Source organism: Rhipicephalus microplus, chromosome 1 (assembly GCF_043290135.1).
Source record: "Rhipicephalus microplus isolate Deutch F79 chromosome 1, USDA_Rmic, whole genome shotgun sequence".
NCBI classification, from domain to species: domain Eukaryota; kingdom Metazoa; phylum Arthropoda; class Arachnida; order Ixodida; family Ixodidae; genus Rhipicephalus; species Rhipicephalus microplus.
In genome coordinates this window covers 131,293,316-131,313,755 of record NC_134700.1, presented here as the reverse complement: position 1 = coordinate 131,313,755, position 20,440 = coordinate 131,293,316, and the positions used below count along the sequence as shown (strand labels likewise).

Below are 20,440 nucleotides of genomic sequence, written 5' to 3'. Positions count from 1 at the left end.
AGATTGTAAAAGTCCAGGAACAACTACTTGAAACAATGAGGGGGCCGCGAACCTGTCGTCTACATTTAGGTACTTCGACATGCCTGGAAGACGGACAAAAGAGACAGGTGTGCACAACTGTGGATCCAAGCACAAAACAAACAAACTCGGTTCTGCTTTTATTTTCTTCCACAGGTGTGACGTGTCATGGTCCACGCGTGCATGTCTTCAATCAATGAAGTACATTTTCGTCCAAGGCCAGCGACTAGGGGTCTTTATATGTAAGATTAGGGTTTGCGGATTTCTCTCACAGACCAGCGGGTGCCGCTACGGGCGACACACAAAATTCCCAAGATGCAGAAAGCAATGTTCTTGTTGTGCTGTGTGGCCGTCGCCTACGGTAAGCATCGAAGTTGAGTTCAAGGTTTTGTATTAAGATGTAGCTGCGCAGAACATAAGTTCTGGCTTGCTGTCATGCTAGGAGGCACAAGAGGCATCGTACAGACGCGGGCGTAGCAGCCGAAGACATGTCCTTCTTCCAATTGCTGGTACATTTTCAAATCCACCTCTGCTTTCCGCTAATTATGACACCTTGAGCAGCTAAGCCTTTCGGCAGGACGCTTTAATTCTGAATCAACCTCGACTTTCGCTCATCAGGATAACATTGAAGCATTTGTTTGCAGCACTCCGCTAAGAATTTGACCACTGAGCCTCAGAAATTTGCGAACTGAGCATGACTACGTGAACTATAAAAATGTTCTACGACAGACTGCACGGTTGGGTATTTTTCGATGGAAAACAACAAGAAATACAAGGACTGTGAGCAATAGAGCACCAGCGGTGATGTAAACATGCACGACCACCTCTCTGGAGTCCACGTCATGGCCGCAAGTTTAACGCATGAATGGTGAACGTCAGAATGCTCGACGCTGTTGTTTCCTGCCTGGTAGTTTGCAGAATTTGTGAATTTTCGTTGCCGGTGCTTCACTAAGGACGCACTGACATACGTGAATTGCGACGCGAGAAGGCCACGTAAATTCAGTAAACTACAGGCGGCGGTGAATTATATACTCTTAGCTTGCACAGGGTGGACAACTAATATTAGGGCTTTTCAGTTTGAATAGTTTTTTACTTCTATTTGAATTGACGAAGCTGTAAGGCATCAAACCGAAATTTTCTCGTGCCGTTAAGCAAGAACTATTAAGCCAAGTAGCACACAAGAGACATTATTTGTGCTTCCTTTACCCGTATTGTGATGCTTGTAAATTGAATCTAATAATAGCAAAGCGGACGAAAAATCCTTTCGTTCAGTTGTATGTCAACACAGAACCTTCAAATTACGGATATGGTCACAGAGTCGATTAAAATCTACCAAAGCAACCAGAAAATTATTCTCACACTGCTAGTATTACTTAATACTAAAACATACCTCCCACTCACCTCTCATCTCAGCGCGCATGATTGATACAGCTTCGCTGTACATCAACTTTCCCAGGGCGAGATGGCTGCCTGTTTTTCTTTTTTTTAATATTGAAACAAGGCATTGCTGACCTTGCAACCTGCAATGTTCATTTGGGGGGCCATAAAGAATTATTTTTGCTTGACTAAGCCACCAGTAACGAGAAGCTTGTCAACCATTGTTGATTTCATCCATGCGATGAGTTTGCTGGAGGTTCGCGTACGCATGTCATCTTTTATTCATTTTTTTGCTGTTTATTACAGAAAACTGTATATATTATCAGACCCTCCGTAATCTCCTGCTTATTTTTTATGCACGCAGAAGTATTCTATCCAACTTGAAATCGCGAACTACATCAGCCCACATCGTCAGCTTTCACTGGCTTGAAAATGGCGATTCTTTCGCGATTGACAGCACGAGGTATACGTTATTCACTTCATAACTCTCACCACCAACTCGTACTGCAAATGCAACGCACGAAAATAATAGGTCAGCAAACTCACTCATGAGTCAAGTCACGCAGACTCACTTAGACTCAGATCGAAATAATGTAATCCGCAATTTGAGTGAGTCCGGATAAGCAATATCTTTATGAGTCTCCATTCGAGTGAGCTCGGTTAAAAAAATGTCAGTGAGTCAGAGTCTTAATAACCGCTAAGCGCTGAATGTTCTTGCTCTCTTTGAATAGCTTTATTCTCTACCGCTCTATGTCACGCATCCTGCTCAAGCTATTGTCGACAGTCGTCAGCCTCTAGCGCTTTGTAACGCGATTCCTCATCAAGCTCTTTTACACGCGATTCATCCTGATCATGCGTGCTGCGAAGCGGCCCCGTGTCTAGTGCTTTATGCTGCACCTCGGCGTTTTTAGCTATGCCATTGGCCTCAGCGCCTAACTCCTCGCGATGCACCTCGTCGTCTGGCTCTGTCCGACGAACTTCAACGTCTTGTACCTTGTGACGGGCCTCAATATTGGGCGCCTCCCTACTCTCCTCGGCATCCCGCTCTTTCTGGCGCACTTCAGCGGCTTGTGCTTCGCGACGGGCCTCAGTCTCCATAGCTTTTCGGCATGCCTTATCTTTACACGCTTCTCGACGCGCTTGTACTTGTAACGCTCTTCGGCGAGTCTCATTTTCACACCCTTCCACTGCTATCGCCTCACGCCGCGCTTTATCTCGCTCTATCGGACGCAAGTCGGCGTCCGCTTCGCGATGGGCCTCAATTTCTAGTGCTTTGCTGCGCGCTTCAGTGATGTACTCTCGACTTTCGGAGTCGGCAGGACTCAGGGCAGCAATGTGGCCAAACAAAGCGTGTTTAGCCCTATCAAAGCCATGCACTTCCTCGGCGCATAAGCGCTCCAAAATGCTTGCAACTTTTCACGGAAGCAACGTGGCAAGCTTCTCCAACCAAAAGTCTCGCCCAACACCAACATCACCGCAGACAACTTCAAAATCATAAAGAAAATGCGCTATGTTCACACCTGTCTGAAAGTTGCGGAGCTTGCGTTTAGCTTGCTGCCACATAAATGCTTAAATTTTACAATCAAGCTATCTCATTTTGAGTGCATGCTCCCTCCTTTCTCGACTCTCCTCGGCCTGCCACTGTTCGCGTCTTTGAGATTTGAGCTCTTTATGACGTTTGTCGGCGTTTTGCTCCTCGCGGCTCTTCTCGGCCTTCTCCTTTTGCTCCCAAATGAGCTCCCACAATTCGTCAGTCTCATCGGCAGTCGCATTCTTTGCCTGTGTCAGGTCAGGAATCGCTTCCCTTGTTTTAGCGGACCCGGTGAAAATCCTCGTGGCTCCACAAATTTCAAGGATATTCTACGCAAGTTACATCTCCATCGCGATCTCGTTCTTCGTGATGCTCCACTACTGATATTTACCGTTTTCTAAAACTAATCTCATGGTTTAAAGTACGTGAATAATAATTTATAGCAAACAAAAAACACGAAGCACTCCTAACATCTACCTGTGCAAGAGAGGTCTGGCGAAATGAGTAGTAAAAGTTGGGCACTCACCCAACCAAAGTAGCCGACAATGCTCCAAGTCGTGGCTGCCGTTGAAGAGTGTCGTAGGAGTCCTCTGACCTTCAGGGATACGGTCCGAATTGCCAATGTTGAAGTCCGGGGTAGCTTATCCCAGCTTGCCGAACGATGAGAACAGGGCAGTGTATTCCAGCGTATCCAAACGCTGATATCAGCTCGGTCGTGCTCGAGCTTCCATGGGTCCAATCCGGCGAGCCAAACATATATATATATATATATATATATATATATATATATATATATATATATATATATATATATATATATATATATATATATATATGGTAGCGTATCCCAACGTAGCGAAACGCTATCACAGCAGTCGTCGTCGTGCTCAGAGATATGATCACACTTGCCAAACGTAGGGTAGCGTACCCCGAAGCTGCCAACCACTGGTAAGAATTCGGGTTTGATGGCATCCCACCGCTGCCATCACTGTTATGATATCGGTGTGTTGGGATGGTAGCGGTAGGCAAGAGTGGCGAGCAGCCGAACGAACGTAGCTGAAGCTTTCACCCAGAGGCGTAATAGGAGGCTAACGTTTTGTGAAGCAAAACAGGTAGCAACGTTTATAGCAGCACCTTATCGTTTGTACAGAGACGTCCAGCACGAGAACGTCGGAACGGGCAAAAATCCGAATCATCGGGCCGGTACGGCCTTGAATAACGTTTTTCTTTTTGTCTTTCCTTTGAGACCAGTTCCCGGGGCTCGGCGGAGGAGGCGCAGCATTCCTTGGAACTGCACGATGGCTCGGCGGAGGAGACGAAGTCTTTGCTCTAATTGCACGTGGCTCGGTGGCATCTGCATGGAAGGTGGTGCTGGGAGGAGGGGGGGGGGCGGAGTTCGCTGGAACTCTACTTGTTCTCGCGCGATAAAGCGCTCCCGAACGAGGACCATGCCTCGGGCATAACAATACACAACTTAATTCTTAATACTATCTGTCGTGCGGCCAGGAGATCGCTTTCAGCGTGACAGGGAATTAGTGTGAGCACAGTCACTGACTTTTCTTTATCAATTGAACGTGTCATCATCATTTGATGATGATGATGTGTGGTGTTTCATGGCGCAAGGGCAATTTGATGGCCAAAGATCGCCAGGTCGTGGGTCAAGAGATGCGAATATAGGTTAGTAGAGGTGGCTGTATAAGGGACTTAAAATTCCTTGCGCTATAGCGGGTAAAAACATAGAAGCGTTAAAATCATGACAGTGACAAGAAATATATACAGTGAGAATTAATGGCGAAAGATCGTAATAAAAGTATGGCGTGGATGTAGCCATCGCAGCAGCGACCTCAGTTCAGAGGTCATGCAACGGAAGGCCCGGGTATGACATGAAATGTACCTAAGCCTCTTAAAAATTCGAACAGCGATTTATGTCTAAAAAGCGGTTCCTTACCGACAAACATTGCAGGTTGAAGCGGAAACTGTCGTGAAAAATGTTGTTCTCTGAGCATGTCTAATTATTTTCACTGAATTGAAATGTGTAGCACTGTTAGTGCTTCGCCACATCTCTCACACAAGGGTAGATCGCCCCCAGACAACTGGTGTGAATGTGTAGTGAATGTATCACCTCTCCTTAGTTTTGTAAGTGTTACTTCTGTGCGTCGTGATTTTGATATTGGCGGCCAATGACCAAGTAGCGGCTTCGTAACATGCAGTTTATTACATGTATGTCTGTCCCACATGCACTTCTATTAGGCCCTGAGCTTTTGTTTTAGAAAAGGTTTCAAGTCAAGTGCACGAATCACTATGATCTAGTCGCAGCTGTTTTGTTGGCAGTTGCCGCTAAGTGGTTTGCCAAAACATTTCGTTGTCTCTAACGGTGCCCAGGCACCCAGCAGACTATTAATTGTGTATTGAGTGCGTACACTGTGCACAGGATTGAGAAAAGCGAGATAAGACTGGGGTTTGTTTACTTTTTGAATGTTTTAAGGGCTTTCACAACGGTCAGGGAATCTATGTAGATTACTGCACTTTGTAAATTTAGTTGTTTTATGTCTTTAACAGCAATCAGTATAGCGTAAGCCTCTGCTGTACAAAATGCTGGTGTTCGGATGCAGAATACCAGCATCTAGAAAAGATGGACCGACTGCTGCATAGGATACAGAAAGGCGGGTCTCGAGGCATCAGTATAGAATTCTGGGCATGAGTATGTTTGCTGCAGTTTTAGGAAATGGGTATTATTATGCGTATTGGGCGCATGCTTTGTGACTGGAGGAAATGGGTATTAATATGCGTATTGAGCGCATGCTTTGTGACTGGTATAAAAGATATATCGCCGTCTATCAGCTGCCACATCCAAGGTGAGACATATACAGCGGGAGCAGCCAAACCATGTTCAAAAAGCGGCACGTCCGTCTTTTCGCCTAGAGCCCTTACACGAAGTGCATAGGGCTGTCTTATGGCGGGGCAGTTGTTAAGCTTGGTTGACGGGGGAGTGTACGGGTTGTTCTTTATTGGCAATCATATTGTGGAAGTAGACAAAGGATTGGTAGGATTGTTGCGAAAGGAGAGACCATTCGTTTGAGTCAACGTACAAGCTTTCCACGGGGCTTCAGTGAAAAGCACCCATGGAAAGACGAATGCCTAAGTGATGGACTGGGTCGAGCATATTTAAAGCCGTTGATGCCGCAGACTGATAGGTTACCACCCCGTAATCTAGACGTGTCCGTATGAGGCTTCTATACAAATTGATCAAACAGTTTTTTCGCTACCCTAGGTAGAGCGTGTTAAGCCTTTTAGAATGTCCATCGTTTTGAGAACTTGTTTTTTTAAATACTTTATGTGCGGTTTAAAAGTTAGCTTGGTGTCCAAGATTAGGCCCAATTATTTGCGTTCAGTGTTTGTTGAAAGACGCTGGCCATGTAGTTCAATGCGCGGTTCGGAATGAATGCCTCTCTTTCTAGAAAATAACGCGCACGTGCTTTTTTGTAGATTCAGTCAGAACCCATCTTCATCTACGAATTTTAAAATCCTGTTCAAACTCAGCTGCACCTGCCACTCACACATTGTCAGGTTACAAGACTTAAAGTCAAACTGGACCTGATCCACACAAGTGCAGTAAAACATACTCCTAGGAATGGAAAGGCGCAATTAATTTATTTTGATAATAGATAGAGCACAGCTCGGTGCACCACCCTGGGGCACCCATGTCTCCTGAAAAATGTTCGGGACAAGATTGTGCCTACTCGAACAATGAGAGTGCGATTGGAGAGATAACTTTCAATTGTACTCGGCATTTTACCCAGTATACCTAAATCTGAGAGGTCTCAAAGTATACCAAAGTGCCACGCGTGTCATAAGATTTTTCGATATCTAGGAACACAGAGACAAAGATTTGTTTCTTGATGAAAGCGTCTCGGGTCTGTGCTTTAATACGTACCAGGTGGTCAATGGTGGACCTACCTTCTCGAAACCTGCACTGGTACAAGTGGACTTTTTTTTCAAAGAAGTGTATAGGTCGGCGATTTATCATCTTTTCAAAGAGTTTGAAAAGACAACTCGTTATTGCGATGGGCCTGTAACTCGTAACAAAGGACGAATCCTTGCCTTATTTCAATATGGGAATGACTATGACCTCGTTCCACGAAAGAGGGATGACGTCAGAAAACTAGATGGCATTGTACAGGGAAAATAAGGTTTTTCAGTTTCTATGGGTAGGTTTTTCAACATTCAATATATTACAAGGACAGACCCTGGGGTGGAATCACTGCAGGAATTAAAAGATGCCTGTAGCTCATCCAAGCAGAATGGCCTATTATTTGTCTCATGTTTTCTACATTTAGTGTCTAGTTTATGTCTTTCTACTCCTACCTTGTAGCGTTGGAACTCTGGAGAGTAGTGTGAAAAGCTAGAAACCAGATCGATGTGTGCACCCAGGTAGTTTGCCTGGTCTTCCAAGTTGTCGCTTTGTGCGTTTACTAGAGGGAGTGGATATGCTTGTTTTCCTTCTACCCTTCCCATCCTGTTCCATACTTTACCCTCTTGTATATATTAGGTGATGACCGATAAAAACGTATGCCAACTTTCTCTTCTCTTGCCAACTTTCCTGCCTTGGGATTCAATTTTCTTAAAGTCTATAAGAGTCTCGGCCGTCGGTGAGTTTCCGAGCAACTTCCATGTCTTGTTTTGTTGTTTCCGTGCATTAAGACACTCTTCGTTCCACCATGAGACACGTCGTTTGCTTGATAGTCCGCTTGTTTGTGCAATGCATTTGATTGCAGGGTCAACCAAAAAAGCAGTAAAGTAATCCACAGCAGCCTCTACGCTTAACACACTCATCTCTTTACAGGTTACGAGAGTAACCTTTAGGGGCGAAGCTCCTTATGGCGTGGCTTGTGCGTCCCTCGTAGAACGTAACCACCAGTGGCACATACCCGAAATAGCGGTCCTTACGATTTTGACCTCCAAGGTGGTTCCGGTGAGAGATTTCTTCTGTGCGTTGTTGAACAATAAAAGATAGTGTTCAATGCACATGTTAATGGCTGCTAAGAGGGAATGAGAGACAGGAGCATTCGGCCTTTAGGTAACGCGCACGCTGCGATCCCCATTAGCAGCTATTGGCATGTACATTGAGCACGATCTGACAAGAAAGGGTTGCTACGTTATATTCGGTGGGTGTAACCTCCTTGGTTTTAAAAAGGTTTAGCGAGCGTTGGGCCGCATAGCCATGAATACAGTGAACTAGTATATACCATGCACTCGAGGTGGTTAAAGGTGGGAAGTAAACCCGAAGCGCAAGCCGTAAGAAAGTGTGCATGTGCCACCTCCCGTTTAGTCCTTGAAATGTCCGCTGGATGGCGGTGCTTCTATATGGAGAATATATGATGAAAAGATGCGAGATGGTGGTACTTGGAGTGCTGAATAAATGGACGAGCGGACACACAGACAGATGCATGGATGGACGCATGAACGAACGCAGGCGCGGATGCATGGACGAACGCAGGGACGGACGCACGAACAGACGCACGCACGGACGGGTGGATGGACGCATGGACGGTTACACAGACGTACGCAGGAACGGACGGAAGCAAGAACGAATGGACGGACGAATGCTTCGCCCCACTCCCCATCATTCACTCCGTGGATATGCACTCCGTGGATATGCTGCCATTTTTTTGGAACTGTTCCTAATCAGCTTTTTGGGTGAGCCACTTGGAAACCTGTGGTGGTCTGTCATTCGCGATTGTAATGCTAAGAACTATAGGGAAATGATCACTTCCGTATGTGTTATTGATGACTTTCCATTTCAGGAGCGCAAAAAGTGGTGGAGATGAGATGCTAAGATATTTTAGTGACATTATAATATGTTGATGTTTTGAAATTCAAGAGACATGCGCCAGGACAGAAAAAATATTGTTCGATTAGATGACCTAGTGCATCGCACCGCGGGTCTCCCCATAAACTGTTATGCGCATTGAAGTCTCCAAGGAGAAGATACGGCTCTAGAAGTTCATCAATTAGAGACTGAAATTTGTGTTTATTGAGTTGGCGACGCGGAGGTATCTGTATACAACTAATTGTCGCTAGTTCGTTGAATATAAGAGCTCGAACAGCCACTGCCTCAAGAGATGTTTGAAGCAGTAAATGTGTACAGGCTGTTTGCTTTGTTAAAATATAATGGGAACACCCCCGGACGACGTGACCACATCATCTCGGTGCTTTCGAAAAGTCATGTGATTGCGTAAGAAATTCGTTTATTTCGATTTTAGGTATGCTCCTTGCCCAAACAGCACAGTTGTAGTATGCGTAAAAATTCTTGGATATCGTCGAGGTTTCTTACAGTCCTCTGGCGTTCCATTGTAGTGTTTGTATCATTCTAATGTTCTGTGGTGCTGAGTGTACAGAAAGTGCTACCTTAAGTTGCAGGGTCTTTTGGAACCCAGTAATATGGAGTTTTTCATTTTTTGGCGCGCTCCAAATAGTTGCGCCTATCGTTCGGCGTCTGAGCTACCGGAGGAGTGGGACATGTATCCAACGCCTCTTGTGAGGTGATGGACGGTGCCTGCTGGACTTATACGTTCATAGAACGTCGGACATAACTGTGTTTGCAGTGGTCCGGGGTCCAGCCGACACGGTAGTCTGCCGGCCCTGTTTGTCAGGTGGCGGAGCTGTACAGGCTGCTCTAGCCGGAGGTGCTGATGGCACGACCGGGGCCACACAATGTGTGACATTCGCGGGTGCAGAAAAGGTGGCATGGCGCCCCGGTGCGTCCAATCTGCGAAGGAGGCATAAAAGGGGTTGTGAAGTGCGAAACGCTTACGTGTGTCTTGTAGTGACAGATTGAATTTGACCTTGAGTTCTACTACTTGTTTCTGTGTTTTTCATATGGGGCATAATCGTGAGTATAGGCAGGGTCATTTCCTTCGCAGTTCAAACAATGAGTTGCTTCTGAGGTGCATTCGTCGGTTATGCGTTGAATGGATGCACACTTTGCACAAGCGGTGCGCCCTCTTCAACTATGGGATCCGTGCTCGAAACGTTGGCACTTGAAGCATCGACGAGGATTAGGAATGTATAGTCCTACATGGAGCTTACAATAGCCGGTTCCTATTGAATCTAATAGGTCACTTGTTCCAAAGGTGATTATTATGTCTTTTGTAGGGGCCTGTTTTTTGTCACGCCTGATCATTATTTTCTGTACCTTCACAACTTTTCATCAAGTCATATCCTTTTAACAAATCGTTTTCGCTCACATCAATAAGATCATCATCAGAAATTACTCCACGGACATTGTTCATAGACCTGTGTGGGCGCACTGAAAGAGGAGTGTCCCCATATGATACAATTCTGGATAGCTTGTCGTATCGAGCTTTGTCTCGAACTTCCAATAAGAGGTCGCCACTTCCCATCTTGTGATTTTGTACCCTGGGCCAATTTCTTCCGTGAGAGCCTTTGACACCATCACCGCTGAAATCACTCGGACTTTCTTCTTTTCGTTTTGCTCATGAATAACATGATACTTTGGGAAGATCTAGTTTGGTTTGGTTAGCGTGATTGCTTCTTCGGTGCGCCACTTTTTGGGAGAGCGATCAGGAAAGGGAGAAAAGCATTTGCCATACGGAGAGTCTTTATCTTGGCGGTGATGGTGGCCATCCACCACCAAGTCCAACAAGGGGACGCTACAAGATTGATTCGCAAACACTTGGAGACGCTAGCCATGCATCGCCACTATAACCTAATGTATTTACCATTGTTGGATACCTACACAAGGTATCCTTGAAGGTCCAATCACCCGGCGTCGGCTCAACCCCCACGATTCCCCTTTTCCCAAACACGGCTAAGCCACGCCCGGCGAGGCGTCGGAGGGAGTCGAACCCCCCCCCCCCCCCCCCATCGTGGCTCGGGTCTATGGTGTTGCCAAACACCAAACGCCTGCTTGCGCAGACGCCCCTGCGGGGCATCATCACTTGTATAGCTTTCTATAATCTGTAAATACCATCATCAGTGTGGGCCAGCTGAAGCTGGTCTCAAAAAAGCTCTCCGTCATTATATATATATATATATATATATATATATATATATATATATATATATATATAAGGGATTATAGGAAGTATCACGCAGGCTCTGATAGTATAGAAAAAGGAGTAATTCACACACAACGAACGTTTCAGCACAGTTTAGTCCGACGTTTCGACCGTGGGACCGGCCTTCGTCTGGGAATACAGGGCATAAAAATCGCGCGCTTATATATGTCAATATTCGAGACCCCCCCAAAAAACACACATGCTCTTGTGTAACGAACAAGGCTCATCTGTATCAGCACAAAAACGGTTTTCAGTGATCAAAAATATATATCTATACAGCACTGTGTGATGTCACCATTTGTAAGTCATTGGCAGCTGATACGGCTTTGCGGGATACACGTGTGCATCGCGACATTACGGATGTCAAAGCTCTTTTCTTACAATAATGGTTCGCGTGTAAAATATACGCGTTGCCGATGATAAATAATTCTATTATATATATATAAGAATCGCTGTTTCTGTATACATTATCAGCACAGCGCACTCTCTGATAGAGAAGCAGACTAGCGTACACTTGTTATATTGTTGACCAATAAGCTTACGTGGAAGGAAGACACGTCAATGTGCCTGCATCTTCATTGATACCATCTGCTACAGTATTGAACTTGAATATCAGGTATGATTCCCGGAGTTCGCGATCATGGTTTGAGCGGAAACCAGATTCAAGAATGGTCGCTTTCATTTGATCGAAAGAGTGGCCCGGCATGCGAACGTGTCGTGATAGCGGTAGATGAGGGAATATATTTACATGGGATTTGTGGTTATTAAAGCGTATTCTGAATGGAGTTTCAGTATGACCAATATATTGTTTCAAACAGGCACTACATTCCAACATGTATACGGCATTATAAGTGTCGCAGTCGAAGCTACCACGAATCTTTAATTTAAAGTCCGAAGACGTGCTCGCGGCGTTTTGCGTGGTTTGCATGTGCACACACACTTTGCACCGTGGTTTGTTACAAGGTGCACAGCCACTCTCTTTACGGGTACCAATTTTAGATGACGTTAACATGTCGTGAAGGTTTTTTGACCGTCGGTAAACAACACGAGGCGGAACAGAAAAAATTTTTTTGAGATTATCACTTTCGGTTAAGATGTTGTGGTGCCGTTTCAATATAGCAGATACCTTAGGAGCTGATGATGAAAATGTCAGAACAAGGTTAGTTTGAGCAGAGCTATCGTTCCCGTCCTTTCCTTTCAGAATCTCGGTGCGGTTGAGTTGGTCAGCTCGAGTTATGGCATCGTCTATTAGTTTTTCCGGGTATTTTCTTTTTACTAGAGAACTTTTGAGCCTATTACAATTTTCAATGAAATCTGTACGGTCAGAGCACAACCGTTTAAAGCGGTGAGCCTGGCTATAGGGAATTCCTGTTTTGCAATGCCGGGGGTGGCCACTCTGAAAATGCAGGAGTTGATGTCGGTCAGTAGGCTTGCGGAACAGCTTCGTAGCAAGTTGTCCTTCGGAAATGGTGACTGTGACATCGAGAAAATTTACAGAAGTGCGCGAAAATTGGTGCGAGAACTTAATAGACGGATGGAAATTGTTAAACTTTTGAATGAAACCAAGCAGACTTGCTTCATCATGTGTCCAGACAAGAAAAATATCGTCAATGAAGCGCCTATAGTAGAGAGGTTGAAGCATGTTTTTACCTAAAAATTCGCATTCCAGAATGCCCATAAAAATGTTGGCGTAGTTAGGGCCTACTTTCGTACCCATTGAGGTGCCGTTGGCTTGTACATAGTGAATGTTGTTAAACTCAAAATTGTTTAATTCAAGGATAAGTTTCAAAAGAGTACCAAGCGCTTCTTTATCAATAGTTTTATCTAAAGGGGAATTTTCATAGGCCTTTATTACTGCAGAAATACCATCTTTATGCGGTATGTTGGTGTATAGTGATGCTACGTCCAGCGTTACTAACATTGAACCAGATGGAACATGAAGATCTACAATTTCTTGAAGGAAATGGTTGGTGTCTTTGATGAATGACGGAAATGTGGCTGGAATCTTGTTTATGAGGGAGTCAACGTAACGAGATAAATTTTCGGTAACGGTGCCGATTCCGGAAATGATGGGGCGGCCGGGATTATTCTGCTTGTGAATTTTAGGAAGCATATAAAATCTTCCCGCTACGGGACTGAGTGGTACCAAAGAGCGGACTGTCTTTTCATCTAATTTACCATGTTCTAGTAAAGACGTAAGTGCGTCCTTAAGCTTAGATTTAAATTCGCTGGTAGGATCGGAGGGCAAAGCTTTGTAAAAAGTGGCATCTGAAAGTTGCCTCTCGGCCTCGCTTATATAATCAACCGCGTTGAGAATTACAATGGCCCCCCCTTTATCGGCTGGTTTGATGACGATGTCATGGTTTGTCGACAACTGTTCGAGAGCAACCTTCTCTTTTTTGGACAAATTGTGGCGGTAAGGCGCAGTTTTCTTATAGGCAGCGAAAATGTCGCGTTGTACAGCGTTTATGTAAATGTCAAGACATCTGTCGCGATGTGGTGGGGGTGTCCATTGTTTATATGTCGGTAGTGCAGGTCTGGTTTCATTCGGGCTTCGGCGGTCATGATAGTATTCTCTCAGACGCAAATTACGGGAAAAGTTGTGTAGATCCTTCAGAAGTTGAAACTCGTTGAAGCCACCTGAAGCGGGGCAAAAGTTGAGGCCCTTTGACAGAGCACCCATTTGTTCGTTGGAAAGAACTATGTTTGAAAGGTTTACAACGCTGCTATCTATTTGAGAAGACTGGTCTTTCGAATCATTCGAACGTGTTGCGGCGCGTTTGGTTACCTCAAATTCGCGTTCGTGCGTACATAAACCATCACGTAGAAACTTCTTCTGTTTGGTTGTGTTTAACTTGTTCCTCTTACGTTCTTCATAGGCAATTAAACATTCAGACTCATGCACTGCTAGCTTCTTTAACAGGCGAGCTTCTGTATGCTGAAGGTCTTGCGTGCAAGATTTATAATGGTCAATAATTATGGGTATGAGATCTAAGGACGCTTTACTTAACACTTCTTGCCATTTGGTTTTGTTAGAGGCCGAAAGTTCAGAAGTAGCTGGTTTAAATCTTATCTGTAAACCTTTCGGGACCACCGAAGCATTCAAGTAGCTCGTAAGTGAGAATACGTGTAGCTCGGAACGAACTCTTTTCTCAATAATTTTCCTAGCTTCTAAAAACTCTCGCGAAGGAAGACTTGAAACATTGCCTTTAAGCGCAGGCGCCTGCCGTCAGTCGGTGGCACTCCCTCGACCAGCGTTCCGGCGGGTAGGGTAGCGATGACCCGTGGTGGCGGGAGCCTCAGTTCGGTTTTGCCGAGTTGTGTCTTGGCTTGAAGAACCGGAGTTGTGTGTAGCACCCGCAGGGGACGTTTGTTGGCGCCTCCTGGGGGACGTCGGCGTAGATCGTTCTGGGGGTTCGCAAGGTGGGCAGTCACGCCATGATGATGTAGTTCCTAGGAAACGTTTGCAGCAGAGTTCGCGAATGTGGCTGGCGATGATGGCAACACCTTCGAAGCTTAGATGAAGACCATCAGCTGCCAACACACGTGTCAGGGGCAGCCAGTGGAGACCATGATCGATGAAAAAAACTTTCTTGGAGCGCCTACAGTAGTTGTGCAGCAGTCGGTTGAAGTACGTGGCTTCCATATTGCACCGGTAAACAAATGAAAGGTTGCCGTTGCCATTACGGCGGTTAGGGCAGCGTGGAAGAACGAGTGTTGCGTAAATCCTTGAAATGTGAGGCTTGGCGTTCATAACGTGCTCCAGCAGGGATCGGTATCTTCCGAATGCTACAGCAGCACTTGTTGAAGCGATGTCGTTGGTACCAATGTGGAGAACGAGGGCGGTTGCGGATTCTGGCACAAAGTGAAGTAAAGACCGCACGTCGGAGATATGCGCACCTACTTGAGAGATGAAAGCGGGAGTCCCTCTTGAACATGGGTCGAAATGCTGGTGGACGTACTTGGTCTGAGAATCACCAATGACGACTGTAGAAATTTCTTCTTGGGGATACTTTAAAATGATGTGCTTTGACGTTGTCGTGACAAGAGCCATTGCGGGTAAGTAGAAGGGATTATAGGAAGTATCACGCAGGCTCTGATAGTATAGAAAAAGGAGTAATTCACACACAACGAACGTTTCAGCACAGTTTAGTCCGACGTTTCGACCGTGGGACCGGCCTTCGTCTGGGAATACAGGGCATAAAAATCGCGCGCTTATATATGTCAATATTCGAGACCCCCCCAAAAAACACACATGCTCTTGTGTAACGAACAAGGCTCATCTGTATCAGCACAAAAACGGTTTTCAGTGATCAAAAATATATATCTATACAGCACTGTGTGATGTCACCATTTGTAAGTCATTGGCAGCTGATACGGCTTTGCGGGATACACGTGTGCATCGCGACATTACGGATGTCAAAGCTCTTTTCTTACAATAATGGTTCGCGTGTAAAATATACGCGTTGCCGATGATAAATAATTCTATTATATATATATAAGAATCGCTGTTTCTGTATACATTATCAGCACAGCGCACTCTCTGATAGAGAAGCAGACTAGCGTACACTTGTTATATTGTTGACCAATAAGCTTACGTGGAAGGAAGACACGTCAATGTGCCTGCATCTTCATTGATACCATCTGCTACAGTATTGAACTTGAATATCAGGTATGATTCCCGGAGTTCGCGATCATGGTTTGAGCGGAAACCAGATTCAAGAATGGTCGCTTTCATTTGATCGAAAGAGTGGCCCGGCATGCGAACGTGTCGTGATAGCGGTAGATGAGGGAATATATTTACATGGGATTTGTGGTTATTAAAGCGTATTCTGAATGGAGTTTCAGTATGACCAATATATTGTTTCAAACAGGCACTACATTCCAACATGTATACGGCATTATAAGTGTCGCAGTCGAAGCTACCACGAATCTTTAATTTAAAGTCCGAAGACGTGCTCGCGGCGTTTTGCGTGGTTTGCATGTGCACACACACTTTGCACCGTGGTTTGTTACAAGGTGCACAGCCACTCTCTTTACGGGTACCAATTTTAGATGACGTTAACATGTCGTGAAGGTTTTTTGACCGTCGGTAAACAACACGAGGCGGAACAGAAAAAATTTTTTTGAGATTATCACTTTCGGTTAAGATGTTGTGGTGCCGTTTCAATATAGCAGATACCTTAGGAGCTGATGATGAAAATGTCAGAACAAGGTTAGTTTGAGCAGAGCTATCGTTCCCGTCCTTTCCTTTCAGAATCTCGGTGCGGTTGAGTTGGTCAGCTCGAGTTATGGCATCGTCTATTAGTTTTTCCGGGTATTTTCTTTTTACTAGAGAACTTTTGAGCCTATTACAATTTTCAATGAAATCTGTACGGTCAGAGCACAACCGTTTAAAGCGGTGAGCCTGGCTATAGGGAATTCCTGTTTTGCAATGCCGGGGGTGGCCACTCTGAAAATGCAGGAGTTGATGTCGGTCAGTAGGCTTGCGGAACAGCTTCGTAGCAAGTTGTCCTTCGGAAATGGTGACTGTGACATCGAGAAAATTTACAGAAGTGCGCGAAAATTGGTGCGAGAACTTAATAGACGGATGGAAATTGTTAAACTTTTGAATGAAACCAAGCAGACTTGCTTCATCATGTGTCCAGACAAGAAAAATATCGTCAATGAAGCGCCTATAGTAGAGAGGTTGAAGCATGTTTTTACCTAAAAATTCGCATTCCAGAATGCCCATAAAAATGTTGGCGTAGTTAGGGCCTACTTTCGTACCCATTGAGGTGCCGTTGGCTTGTACATAGTGAATGTTGTTAAACTCAAAATTGTTTAATTCAAGGATAAGTTTCAAAAGAGTACCAAGCGCTTCTTTATCAATAGTTTTATCTAAAGGGGAATTTTCATAGGCCTTTATTACTGCAGAAATACCATCTTTATGCGGTATGTTGGTGTATAGTGATGCTACGTCCAGCGTTACTAACATTGAACCAGATGGAACATGAAGATCTACAATTTCTTGAAGGAAATGGTTGGTGTCTTTGATGAATGACGGAAATGTGGCTGGAATCTTGTTTATGAGGGAGTCAACGTAACGAGATAAATTTTCGGTAACGGTGCCGATTCCGGAAATGATGGGGCGGCCGGGATTATTCTGCTTGTGAATTTTAGGAAGCATATAAAATCTTCCCGCTACGGGACTGAGTGGTACCAAAGAGCGGACTGTCTTTTCATCTAATTTACCATGTTCTAGTAAAGACGTAAGTGCGTCCTTAAGCTTAGATTTAAATTCGCTGGTAGGATCGGAGGGCAAAGCTTTGTAAAAAGTGGCATCTGAAAGTTGCCTCTCGGCCTCGCTTATATAATCAACCGCGTTGAGAATTACAATGGCCCCCCCTTTATCGGCTTCCCTATAGCCAGGCTCACCGCTTTCCCTATAGCCAGGCTCACCGCTTTAAACGGTTGTGCTCTGACCGTACAGATTTCATTGAAAATTGTAATAGGCTCAAAAGTTCTCTAGTAAAAAGAAAATACCCGGAAAAACTAATAGACGATGCCATAACTCGAGCTGACCAACTCAACCGCACCGAGATTCTGAAAGGAAAGGACGGGAACGATAGCTCTGCTCAAACTAACCTTGTTCTGACATTTTCATCATCAGCTCCTAAGGTATCTGCTATATTGAAACGGCACCACAACATCTTAACCGAAAGTGATAATCTCAAAAAAATTTTTTCTGTTCCGCCTCGTGTTGTTTACCGACGGTCAAAAAACCTTCACGACATGTTAACGTCATCTAAAATTGGTACCCGTAAAGAGAGTGGCTGTGCACCTTGTAACAAACCACGGTGCAAAGTGTGTGTGCACATGCAAACCACGCAAAACGCCGCGAGCACGTCTTCGGACTTTAAATTAAAGATTCGTGGTAGCTTCGACTGCGACACTTATAATGCCGTATACATGTTGGAATGTAGTGCCTGTTTGAAACAATATATTGGTCATACTGAAACTCCATTCAGAATACGCTTTAATAACCACAAATCCCATGTAAATATATTCCCTCATCTACCGCTATCACGACACGTTCGCATGCCGGGCCACTCTTTCGATCAAATGAAAGCGACCATTCTTGAATCTGGTTTCCGCTCAAACCATGATCGCGAACTCCGGGAATCATACCTGATATTCAAGTTCAATACTGTAGCAGATGGTATCAATGAAGATGCAGGCACATTGACGTGTCTTCCTTCCACGTAAGCTTATTGGTCAACAATATAACAAGTGTACGCTAGTCTGCTTCTCTATCAGAGAGTGCGCTGTGCTGATAATGTATACAGAAACAGCGATTCTTATATATATATAATAGAATTATTTATCATCGGCAACGCGTATATTTTACACGCGAACCATTATTGTAAGAAAAGAGCTTTGACATCCGTAATGTCGCGATGCACACGTGTATCCCGCAAAGCCGTATCAGCTGCCAATGACTTACAAATGGTGACATCACACAGTGCTGTATAGATATATATTTTTGATCACTGAAAACCGTTTTTGTGCTGATACAGATGAGCCTTGTTCGTTACACAAGAGCATGTGTGTTTTTTGGGGGGGTCTCGAATATTGACATATATAAGCGCGCGATTTTTATGCCCTGTATTCCCAGACGAAGGCCGGTCCCACGGTCGAAACGTCGGACTAAACTGTGCTGAAACGTTCGTTGTGTGTGAATTACTCCTTTTTCTATACTATCAGAGCCTGCGTGATACTTCCTATAATCCCTTCTACTTACCCGCAATGGCTCTTGTCACGACAACGTCAAAGCACATCATTTTAAAGTATCCCCAAGAAGAAATTTCTACAGTCGTCATTGGTGATTCTCAGACCAAGTACGTCCACCAGCATTTCGACCCATGTTCAAGAGGGACTCCCGCTTTCATCTCTCAAGTAGGTGCGCATATCTCCGACGTGCGGTCTTTACTTCACTTTGTGCCAGAATCCGCAACCGCCCTCGTTCTCCACATTGGTACCAACGACATCGCTTCAACAAGTGCTGCTGTAGCATTCGGAAGATACCGATCCCTGCTGGAGCACGTTATGAACGCCAAGCCTCACATTTCAAGGATTTACGCAACACTCGTTCTTCCACGCTGCCCTAACCGCCGTAATGGCAACGGCAACCTTTCATTTGTTTACCGGTGCAATATGGAAGCCACGTACTTCAACCGACTGCTGCACAACTACTGTAGGCGCTCCAAGAAAGTTTTTTTCATCGATCATGGTCTCCACTGGCTGCCCCTGACACGTGTGTTGGCAGCTGATGGTCTTCATCTAAGCTTCGAAGGTGTTGCCATCATCGCCAGCCACATTCGCGAACTCTGCTGCAAACGTTTCCTAGGAACTACATCATCATGGCGTGACTGCCCACCTTGCGAACCCCCAGAACGATCTACGCCGACGTCCCCCAGGAGGCGCCAACAAACGTCCCCTGCGGGTGCTACACACAACTCCGGTTCTTCAAGCCAAGACACAACTCGGCAAAACCGAACTGAGGCTCCCGCCACCACGGGTCATCGCTACCCTACCCGCCGGAACGCTGGTCGAGGGAGTGCCACCGACTGACGGCAGGCGCCTGCGCTTAAAGGCAATGTTTCAAGTCTTCCTTCGCGAGAGTTTTTAGAAGCTAGGAAAATTATTGAGAAAAGAGTTCGTTCCGAGCTACACGTATTCTCACTTACGAGCTACTTGAATGCTTCGGTGGTCCCGAAAGGTTTACAGATAAGATTTAAACCAGCTACTTCTGAACTTTCGGCCTCTAACAAAACCAAATGGCAAGAAGTGTTAAGTAAAGCGTCCTTAGATCTCATACCCATAATTATTGACCATTATAAATCTTGCACGCAAGACCTTCAGCATACAGAAGCTCGCCTGTTAAAGAAGCTAGCAGTGCATGAGTCTGAATGTTTAATTGCCTATGAAGAACGTAAGAGGAACAAGTTAAACACAACCAAACAGAAGAAGTTTCTACGTGATGGTTTATGTACGCACGAACGCGAATTTGAGGTAACCAAACGCGCCGCAACACGTTCGAATGATTCGAAAGACCAGTCTTCTCAAATAGATAGCAGCGTTGTAAACCTTTCAAACATAGTTCTTTCCAACGAACAAATGGGTGCTCTGTCAAAGGGCCTCAACTTTTGCCCCGCTTCAGGTGGCTTCAACGAGTTTCAACTTCTGAAGGATCTACACAACTTTTCCCGTAATTTGCGTCTGAGAGAATACTATCATGACCGCCGAAGCCCGAATGAAACCAGACCTGCACTACCGACATATAAACAATGGACACCCCCACCACATCGCGACAGATGTCTTGACATTTACATAAACGCTGTACAACGCGACATTTTCGCTGCCTATAAGAAAACTGCGCCTTACCGCCACA

General features: G+C 45.1%; 1 protein-coding gene across 1 annotated transcript in view; it reads left to right on the top strand.

Moving 5' to 3' along the window:
• Nucleotides 1–235: 235 nt before the first annotated feature.
• The window catches only part of LOC119178088 (uncharacterized), a 47,132-nt gene continuing 26,927 nt past the window's right edge, over nt 236–20,440 (top strand). Inside the window, exon 1 of the mRNA XM_037429250.2 lies at nt 236–379. Coding sequence (XP_037285147.2) covers nt 334–379 — 46 coding nt within the window. The 5' untranslated portion in view covers nt 236–333. The remainder of the gene's footprint in view (nt 380–20,440) is intronic.